Here is an 11,052-nt window from a genome sequence, read left to right as displayed (position 1 = left end):
CAATCCCCACCACAACCCCACGGTGTGGACTCTGCTATTGTACCCATTTTACAGAAAAGGAATGTGAGACCCAGAGAGATTAGGCAAAGCACCCACAGTCACAGAGCTGGATTCAAGCCTAGACGATTCACCCTGCGGTTCATGCTATTAACCACCTCGCTATAATAATGGGGTGATTCAGCGGGGGGGGGGGGGGCGCATTTTTGGAGGAACAGTGATTCAAGTGCCTCAGCCCCAAGCTGACACCATTAGCCTGTACGTTCCTCTCCTCTGACGCCTTCTGCAAAGTTTTATACACATTTTCCACTTTTTTTTCTCTGCCCATTTCCAAGATTCTGGAATGAGCTAAAAATATAACATATAACTTATAAAAATAATGGTATTCTCATGCTTGTCCAATCTGGCAGGAAAACTTCCCTATTAGGACAAACCAAGGGATGTGTGGTTTCAGCCAAGAGTGAAGAGAAGAAAGCTAGTAAGGGACAGAAAAGACAACAGGAAAGAAGAACACAGCTGTCCAGGTGGGGAGGCACCTAATTTATGCCCCCCAGGCAGAGCAGGCTCTGGGTAAGTATCAGTGGGCTTACCCTGATACTTTCATGTTCAACTTGAACAATGGTTCAATTTATACATCTGATCACATAGTAACACTGGCCAAAGTGAAAGAAGCGTTCATTGTAAAACGTAAAACATGGTATAATTTTTGTAACCTTCTTTTGCCATGTCTCTTCCTCTTCCTCCCTCTCTCTCCCTCCCCTCCCCATCCCCCTCTTGCCCTCCAACTCCTCTCTCTTCTCCTTCATCCTCATCTCCCCTCTTCTTTTCACTTAAAATTACATTAGGAGTCTAACGGTCACTCTTACTCACCACTTGAGGACATTTCATGAGAAAGATTCAAATGGCCGTGTGTACATGCACGAGTACTGTGTATACACACATGTATATTGTCTAAGCACATACATGTATTGTGTGGACGTGCATGGGTGTGATGGACACAAGTCAAAGGACGTACGTAGGGCATCTTCTGGTGGCGAAGCCTGCAGGAGACACTGGACAAGAGCTGCTCCTGCCCTGTTAGTGCCAGCTGGCTCGTCAAGGTGACATGGCCAGACCTCAAGCTCAGCCTCAGCAAGAGAGGGAAAGGACAACAACCACAGCGAGCAGGCCACACTGGCGACTCGCACCTTTGGCCTTGGGCTCAACCTGACACCCAGCATACACCAGATTTTTTAGTACTGAAGCACTTGATAATAAACAAAAATTTATAAGGTTGCAATCCCTTTGTGCTGGCTGAATGCCTACCTGGAACTCAAGCGTTCAGCTGCCTGATTGCCCACCTGGAACTCAGGTGTTCAGAGGCAAAGGAAACGAACAGCCCAGAAGGGAGGATGTGTGCCTTTGGGCCAGGAACTAGGCAGCCTGGCTCTGTGGCTTCCTGGCTGCAAGAGCTGGGCAGGTTTTTCAACAAAGCGCCCACGTCCTCATCTGACAAAGGAGGAGAGGCCAGCAGGACTGTCTCATGGGGCTGCTGTGGTTTAAAGGAGGGTAGGAAGTGTTCGGCAGACCCAGAAAGTTCCAAACGTGCTGGGTGACTGCAGGCTCTGAAACTCTTTCCCTAGAGATTTGAAAAATCCGCTCACAGGGGACCAGGTGTGGTCTGAGCAGCGATGGCTTTGCCAGTCTTTTGAGGAGTGTGTCCAGCCCACGACCTCCCTTTGGGCTGAGGACACACAGTCAACTCCAACACCCAGGCCCCATGAAGAGGGAAAACCAAGTCACAGACACTGAGGCAGGACTCTTTTTCTCTGATACCTTGATTTAAAACAATGAAATTTTTTTCTTTTTGTCTCAAAGCCATGCTTTTAGGCACCCTGCCAGCAGGCAAGATGACTGTTTTCCTTCAGAGGGCTCCAATTCCCATTGTGTAACTTACAACCTGGGGAAAACGCAAAACAATAAACCATCTGCGAGGCAGCATCAGACAGTGCAATTTGCAAGAAGTGCTTTTACATCTTCGCAGCACTCTGCATTAAGCCAGGATTAATTAATTGTTACATTAAAGGAAAGCACCTTTAACATTTCAATGACATAATCATACGCAATTACGATCATATAAAGGAACACTTTATAATTAATGATGCCACCACTTCCTGAAATGTGTAATCCTTCTGTCTCGAATTCCAAAGAGGTTGGCAGAAGGAAGGCACTTAAATACAGATCAGGAACTAATATTTAAATCAGTGTTTAATTCACCTTTCAATATGAGCAGTAAAACCAGAACAGAAGCTTACCCTCATTAGGACTATAAGTTTTTATGTCTATGAGGCTAAAGATTCAGCAACAACAGATCCACACAGAAATGGTCAATAATCACAGGCCTGAAACAATTACCCCTAAATGGCAATAATTTTGCCCTAGGAGGCACAGGAACTGCTTTTCCAGAAATGCATTAAAATTCATCCCACTGTCCTGGCTTTGGCAACTATGCTGTGTTACCACTTCACAAAGCCCTCTGACTCATCTCGGCGACTTAAAAAGGAAAACGGGTTTTTTTTTTTTTTAATTAGGGAAGTTTCCCACAGAGTAGGAAACCCCAGGTACCAGGCATTGTTCTTAGTGCTTAACAGGTAACAGCTCGTTTGGTCTTCCCAACACCCCCAAGATGATACCATCGTGAGCCCCATTTGAGAAACGAGGACACTGAGGCACTCAATCGTCACATAACTTACCCAAGCTACCACTCCCCAGGGAAGGCCCGTTTGAGGGAACTACAAACCAGATGGGATCAAAAGACTTTCTAGATTTTCACATTCCTTCTGTCACTCAAGCAACTAACCACGAGGCAAGCCCCAGAACCTCCCTACAGCTAATTTCTGTGGTTGGCAAAGTTCTGCAGCAACTACAGAGGAAAAGGCAGAGGGAAGAAAACTGGACCCAGAGTAACACCCAAAGGGCTTCCAGGAAACAACAAAAAAAACCTCTCTGCATAAACAGCCTCTATTGGATTTTCGAATTCGCTTCACGGTAACACTGTGACCTGTTGTCCGAACGAACTGTGCAGGTGGTGCTCCACTGGCCCCAACGGCTGCCTGGAAGGCAGGCAGGGGTTTACCTTGTCGTAATAGTATCGCAGGGCTCTGCTCAGCTTATCGTAGTTCATGTTCGTTTTGTTTTTTCGGAGTCCCCACAGTTTGGCCACTTCTTCTGCTTTGAGGAGCTTGAATTCACCATCGTTGGAGGTCCAGCAGATCAGGTGCTCATGTTTCTGGTCCAGCAGCAACTGTAACAGGAACTGCCACAGGGTGATTGCACTCTCCATGCCTGGGGAGGAAGGGGGCCAGGGCAGAGCCGTCAGTGCAGATGGCAAGGCAGCAGGAGGGCCTTTGGGAGGAGGGCCTCAGCTCCCCTCCGGCCTCCCCCCGACCAGTGCACCTAATCAAGCTGCTTTCCCGTCCACCTCCGCAGCCCCCTCTGAATCAGGTGCCTTCTGGCTGCATTTTTGTAAACGGCCACAATTCGGAAATACAGGGAAGCCCTGGAATCCTTGTATGGGCCACACACATCCCTGCAGGTGACAGGATTGCATGGGGACTAACGTGAAAAAATGACGAAGAAAACATAGAATTAGTCCCCATTCAAACGATTCCACACAGCACATTACATCTGTTTCTGCCCATCCTACAACTCCTCTATGGTCAGTCTCTAGTCCATTATCTATTGTGAAAAGCAGGACCCCACAATAAGCGCAGGGCAGTTTCCCAACCTCATACATTTGAGGATTGTCATGGCAATGGGTCCTGATTCTAAAAATATTAGTAATAATAATCATAATTTGTTTGTCTTATCAATATTCGTTAAATTCAGAAAGAAGAGGTGGTTGGGCTGGCCTCAAAAGTGCAATGCAGATCAATGTCATCACTGCATACGTGCAGCACCCAGGGTTTTGATCTGGGCAGGATGGGGGTGAGATTCCAGTGCCGGGCTGAGGGGGCCAGGGACCAGAGGATGGAGGACTGCCTTCTGGAATAGAGAGAAGCTTCAGAGCCAAGCTGTGAGGCGGGGACAAGGCCAGAGAGAACTAGGATCTTCCCCTGAGATAGCAAGGAGGAGACGCTGAAGTCCCAGGGGGCAGCCAGGGGTGACCGGAACAAGGGGGCAGTGAGAAAGATGCTGGACTCCGGGAGACCCGGAAGCCAGAATAAGTGCCTGGGAGAGTTATTTGTACCAATCTTTTTATCAACTCCACAACTCCTGTCATGCATTCCTCTTAAAGGGGCAGCTTTCAGACTGACAAATTACTTTTCTCGCTTTCCACACGGGAATAGATGTGAAAATACCTAGCCATGCAGCAAATATTCATTTCCTTATTTCCTTTCACATGTTTAGCCAAAAGAACACATTTTATTGTTTCTCTGAGCAATGTGGGCTTCTCAGTTAAAGGAAAGCAGATTAGGAATGTTGTCCAAATACCCACAGGGCATTTTATTTATGGCTCTTTAAAGGAGATATTCTTTAGAGAAATCAATCTTCCCCACAATGGCCACTCAATCTGCAAGAGAGTAAATCATTCCACTGTTGGATCAAAACCGCCTTCGCATCTCGTGAGTCTTGTAAACACAACTGCTGTGATACGCAGCAGCGTGCCGGCGCCAACTGCTAATACGAACCACCCTTCCGATTACTGGAGGATGAGCCGCAAGCTTTCTTCTCACATTGGCACTAAGAATTGCTAACAGTTGTCTCAAATTCTTTGGTGTTTTCTTGGCCAAATACTTCAGAGTAACCTTTAAAATATCTTTGAAACTTTAAGTGGATGTGCAGAGGAACCTGCTCCAAAGGGCAGCCAGCTGCCAGTGGGTTTGGAGGTCTGGATGGAAGGCACTGCTGGGCCCGTGGCGCGCCGGCCAGGTAGGAAAGTGGTCAGCCACCTGCACCTCCCCCACCTCTAACTGACACGAACCATCATGTCAAACATCTCTGTGTATTTTACAATTAGTGCTTCTACCAACCAGGACTCCTCAGAGCTTCCTGTGCTTCCCGGAATCCCTTTCCATGCCGTTCCAACCCCATCTAGCAGAGCCATGTTCTCCAGGCAGAACTTATGAGGACCCATGTGGCAGACTGGATTAATGCTCTCAATCCTTCAGTACCTCCCTCGCTCAAGTGATCACGCAGTAGTGCACTAGAGGGGAGGGAGTATTTTTTTCCCCTCCCCTGTGAAATGTGGACTTGGCCGTGTGATTTGATTTGGCCGATGGAATGCTGAGGAGAAGGGACAACGTGCCAACTCTGAGCCAAGGTCTAAGAGGCTTCACACGTTTGTACTTTCTCTCTCGTGTTCCTCTTACTGCTGTGAAGGGGCTGCCCCAAAATGAGCCAAGCTGAGCTCAACCCAAAGCCGGGAGGCAAGTCCTACAACCCACAGTCTGAAGCAGCATCCGGAAGCCAACCCGTGAGAAAAATAAATGCTGCTGTGAGCCAGTGACTGTAGGGGCAGTTTGTTACGCAGCATTGTTACAGCACAAGTTGACTATTTCAATACCCAATGTTTTTGCTTAAAAAAATTCTCTCTTTCTAGGATGCCAATATCCTTACACTATAGAGCCTGCATTCACAACCCTGAGGTGTGTCTGGACACAGAAAAGTACACTATGAGATGCAGGAGGATTGGCTGCTCATGTCTTTACTCAGAGGACTGCAAGCACGCCACATGATGACCACGGGTGCTGTGGCCATGGCCTAACACAGGGTAGATGACGGAAAGGGGGAAAGAAAAGGGAGACGTAAAGGATTAGAAATAGAAAAGGCAGAGGAGCAAATGGTGGGGATGAAGACCCCCGGATCAGGGGCCTCCTAGACTTCTGGAGGAGAGGAACGGGGCCAAGGGATGGCACAGAGCTGTGAACTGGGACTCACAGAGTCGCCCCCAACAAACTCTCAGACTCCAGCAGAGTGTGAGTGGCCACTGGGTGGGCTGTGGAACATTCCCTTCCTGCCCCCTCACTTCTCCCACGCTGAGGCGTCACAGCCAGGCTACAGCTGAGGACTGGAGGATTACTCAGAAGGCTTAAGTGTGAGTAACACAGCTCCCCCGGAGGTGACTAAGGCATCAAGCCACTCCTGCCTAAAGCGCGTCAAACCCAGTGCTGAGCGCCTCATTCTCCTCTTCTCCACCTCTCCTCGGCCACTCCTCTATCCTGCTTGGTCCACCAGTTCCAGCGATGGTGCAGTCACACAAATCTTTACTGATGGAAATCCCAGGCACACATTACTCAGAGATGAGTTCCTCTCAAAAACATTTCTCTGTGAGCTTATAATCACACCTACAAACATCTGTCACCCCCTTCTACACTCAGCAGGAGTAATTCTGGGATACAGTGGTCCCCCAAGGGGGCTCTGGACCCTCCCACCATCTTGGCCAGAGCCATCAGTGTGATTAAAATGTGTGAATCCATGGGGGGCCATGGGGACCGGGGGTCGGGGGGGGGGGGCAGCGATGAGCCACCAGAGGACATCACTGCTGTGGATCTCTCCGTTCGAGAGCACTCACTGTGTTTCATTATGATAAAGTCCCATCATTTACACAACTGTTTTCACATACAATCACGCTTCCTGTTCTTTCACACCTCTGCCAGCCACAAATTTTGCCCCATCTGGGACATTGGAAAAGGAAAAAATTCTAACACTGTGACAGGGGAGCACACCCTTCGGACAACCACCAACACTTAACATACTAGCAAATTCATCCAAATGAAATTCAAGTGTTTTTTTTTTCCTAAATTAATTCCTTCACGCCTAGAATCCTTAATGAAGTCCTATATCTTAACGTCCTGGTACAATAAAGTCCAACTTATCTGGTTGCCTTTATAACGAATGTGAGTAATTCAGACAGCATACTGTTAAATAAAAAGTTCAAGAAAGTGTTGATACTTGAGATTTATGTCTGATACATTATTATGCAAATGGAGGCCTGATTTGCATTAAAATGTTTCATCAGCCTAACCTCATTTAACCAATTTCCCACAACTCTCGGCTTAAAATACATAGAACACATGAAAGAAATGCTATAAATCTTTTAAAAATATTCCCCAAATCGAAATTTTTGCTAATTAGAAAATGTTTCTCTTTCCCCTTCCCCTGGCCAGACCTCATTTTGAATGTATGAAATGTAATCAGTTATTCTAACGCCATTCTTTATGCAAAATCAGACTCTGCACTTTTATATTTAGGAGGATCAGCCCACTTTAAAGGCATCAGTGCTCTTACAGGAAGAGGTGCCCCCGAGCATTCGATACTTTCTGTACTCCACTGACCTCGCCTCAGTCTTGCCGCCTGCAACGGACGGTCTCTCCCCATTTCTACTGGAGCCAAAAAGACAACAGTCACAGTGGCTGGCGAGACCGACTTCCAGACCTCTCCAGAGAACAAAGCTTCTTGCTATTTGCCCCAACTGCTTCTTTTCCTTTGTACTTTATAGGCCGGCCATACCTCCCCACAGTGGAGTACAGTACTTACACTATTTAAAGTCTGCCAAATTTGAATAATACGCAAACCTCCTTTTAAAGGAGCAGGGGAAAAAAATTACTAGGCCCCCAGTGTTGACAAACTATTTTCAACATTCAAATCAAATTTTTTCATTCAAATTTTTATTTTTTCTCCCTTCAAGATAAACAACAAAAACAGATATAAACTCCTCAAGGTTTATAATTCTTATATAACGAAAAGATGAAATTGACGAGTAAAATAGATTCCTCTCCCCCATTCAAATTAACAACTAATTTTACCTATGACAGACGATGTCTTGTTGAAAGGCATCCCACACTCAACGAAAAGGTTAAGGCAATGACTAAGGCAATGTAGGTTCTTTTGAGTAAGATGTGTTTATATTACAAAACACTATAAAGACCCAATTTCCTCCCCACTTCTTTCAATTTTCCTTTGCTGAGGAAGATGGGCCCTCAGCTAACATCTGTGCCCATCTTCTTCCATTTTATGTGGGATGCCGCCACAGCATGGCTGGACAAGCAGCGCTAGGTCCACAAGCGACATCCGAACTGGCGAACCCCAGGCTACTGAAGCAGAGCCCATGAACTTAACCACTATGCCACCAGGCAGGCCCCTCAGTTTTTGGGTTTTTTTGAGAGTCCATTTTACACCAAGAAGCCATCCAGGTACAGTCACACACCACTTAACGTCAGGGACATGCTCTGAGAAATGTGTCATTAGGCCATTTTGTTGTTGTATGAACATCACAGAGTGCACTTACACAAACCTAGATGGTACAGCCTACTGCACACCTAGGCTACATGGTGCCAATGTTATGGCACCGCCATCATGTATGTGGTCTGCCACTGACTGCAACATCATCCAGGAACAAAAGAGATGAAGCCCTCTGTCCTCAAGGGGCTTACATGCCAGTGGGGGGAGAAAGGACATAAACCACAAACACGACTGTTAAGTTACACAGTATGTTGGAAGAACACTGCTATGGATACATGCACACAGGGCGGCTTAAATGGAGGGGAGCCTGGGGCGTGTGAGCAGAAGGTCATGGAAGACCTCACTGAGAAGCTGAGAGTTGAGAAATTCCTTTGTTAAAGAATAATTTTCAAAAATGAGTAAAATCATGACTCTCATACAGATGTAAAAATGAAGACATGCTCAAGATTTTATTTCACTCATTAACCAAGGCGGGAACTAGGAAGACATTATCACAAGTTCAAATCAGAATCTCGGTAATGGAGGCATTTACAGATTAGGAATACGGAAACGAAGGCACAAATTGGAGACAAAACTGAGGGTGGGAGGGGAGTCAGCTCAACACGACAACAACAGAATTTGCGTATCTATAGACAAGAATTCTTTTGCTATCAGTTATTGATAATTAACAGGACTGTAAAATAGCTTCCACAAAATGAGAATCACATGGTTCACAGGGGTTTTCTCTAGCATCTAGACGACGAACGGTTTTTCACTGAAGCACAATTATTTTCTACAGCTTGCAGCAGGCGGGAGAGAGAACCACTTTGTGTCTTTTTTGGAAAGCTCCACGGTGGGTGAGAGCAGATTCTGAAACCAGACTAGCCCATCTGGCTGTGGGACTTTGGGTAAGTTACTTAACTTTTCTGTGCCTCAATATCCTCATAAGTAAAATGGGGATGATGAAGACGATAAATCTCCTTTACAGGGCTGTCGTAAGGATTATGTGAGTTACGAATAATGCACTTGAACTATGCCTGGTACAGAGTGTTATTGAAATGATTACTCTTATTTTTAAGCAACAGGGAAACCTCTTCTTAAAGCCTGTTGTGAAGTCATTAGGTCTTCCCCTCGCTCAGAAGCATCGAGATCTGTGTCCACCTTGGTTCACTGTTCATTAGGCAATGAGCCCAAAACAGGCGCTGAAACCCAGGGAGATTCTTCAGCTGTTCGGTGACTGTTGTTTATAAAGTGACTTGGAACATGCTAATGTTTCTTCTTTTAGACCATCATGAAAAATGAAAGAACAAAAATTTTTAAAAATTCTTGCAGAAAACTCAGATTCCTGGGCACATGTTCTCTCACCCCAGCTTAAGAAATACTCATTTAAATTGCTTGCCTGAGGCCTCCAAGCTGTGGTGACTCCAGCCAAGATGGCCCCTGGGTGCTGACACTTCCCTTGGGGCTGGTTCTGCTCCCAGCTCTCTGGTGTCCCTGGAGCAGGGGAAGGGGCTCAAGTAGATGAGAGCACTTGGGTCCCAAAGAGAAAAGAGAAGTGTTCTAAAATGACAGCCAAGGGACACCTATGACAACAATGCTTATGACTGCTGAAGATGGAGCCAACATGGCTACATTCCCCGGGCAGGCCAGTCAGGACAACAGATGCGGAGTAGAGAGGGCTGGAGGTAGCCCAAGAGTAAAGTCTGTCTACTAGCACAGAGGGGGAAAGACACTTAAGCGGACTCTGAGTGGTTCCTTTCCACCCTCAATCTCTGTTTTCAACTCTTTTGTTTTTAAAGAATGCAACTATCGTTGATTCATTCTTTAATCTGGAAGGAGCCTCAGAAGGATGCTGTAGATTGCTGTATTGATCACTCTCATCACCCCTGGTGCCGCCCTCTGCCTACTTGAGAGCCATCAGGCCACGTGAGACTATCACAGCATCAGCATCTTGAATTCTCTCCCTCTGGTCAAGGGTACTAGCTACCAATCTCCAGGGCACACTAACTAACTAACGCCAGGCACGCTTCCTCTGACCACTGGGGGTCTAATGAACACTCCACACAAAAGAAGTGAAAACTGCTCCCTCCCAGGGGTGGGAGACAAGACCGACACTCATGACACAGGGTGACAGCAGTAAAAGGCAGTAATCACCCTGATGCTGAATCAGCGGGCTCACACAATAAGTACATGGGCAGGACAGAGAAGGTCAAGAGGCCACCCCTGATGTCCCAAATAGAAGTAATTTACAAGCACATACGTGTGAACACATTTACGCCAGGGGTCCTCTTAGCTCTCGTCATAGTCTGTCTCGCAGTGTGAGTCACTCATTAATTAATCTGTCTTTTCCAATTACAAGAGCCTTGTCTTTGTCTTCTCTGTACATGTTGGGTATTATTTATTAAGCCTTTACCACATACCAAGCACTTTCCCTGCTTTATCTCATTTAATTCCCTCAATAGTCCTATGAGTTAAATATCATTATTGTTCCCACTTTGCAGAAGAAGAAACTAAGGTCCAATCGTGGAAGAGCAGGGGCTCCCTACAACGGTCTACTCAACATGCGGCCAACATACCAGTGCAAACTGTTGGTCACCAGTCCATGATGAGATAAGTACAGATATCGAGTGTAAGTATGTAGTGACTTCTACTGCAATTTACATTGTCACTACATCAAAGTATGTGATCAGTACGCTCACCTTGTTAGTACAAGCTATGGACTAGTCAGAAACATGAAGTAGGACCACGCTAAAATGTGTGACATTCAAGGTCCGTTTTCAACTATAACCCAAAAGTGTATAAAAATCTAGAATTAATTGATTTCATTAAAAGATGATTTAAATGTAACTATAA

The 11,052-nt window shown here is 46.1% G+C and overlaps 1 protein-coding gene across 1 annotated transcript in view; it reads right to left on the bottom strand.

The window, feature by feature from the left end:
- The window catches only part of ELK3 (ETS transcription factor ELK3), a 66,262-nt gene that overhangs the window by 35,781 nt on the left and 19,429 nt on the right, over window positions 1–11,052 (bottom strand). Inside the window, exon 2 of the mRNA XM_044744936.2 lies at window positions 3,113–3,321. Coding sequence (XP_044600871.1) covers window positions 3,113–3,319 — 207 coding nt within the window. The 5' untranslated portion in view covers window positions 3,320–3,321. The remainder of the gene's footprint in view (window positions 1–3,112; window positions 3,322–11,052) is intronic.

The sequence above is a fragment of the Equus asinus genome, chromosome 4, assembly GCF_041296235.1.
Source record: "Equus asinus isolate D_3611 breed Donkey chromosome 4, EquAss-T2T_v2, whole genome shotgun sequence".
Taxonomy (NCBI): domain Eukaryota; kingdom Metazoa; phylum Chordata; class Mammalia; order Perissodactyla; family Equidae; genus Equus; species Equus asinus.
This window is presented reverse-complemented; position numbering and strand designations above follow the sequence as displayed.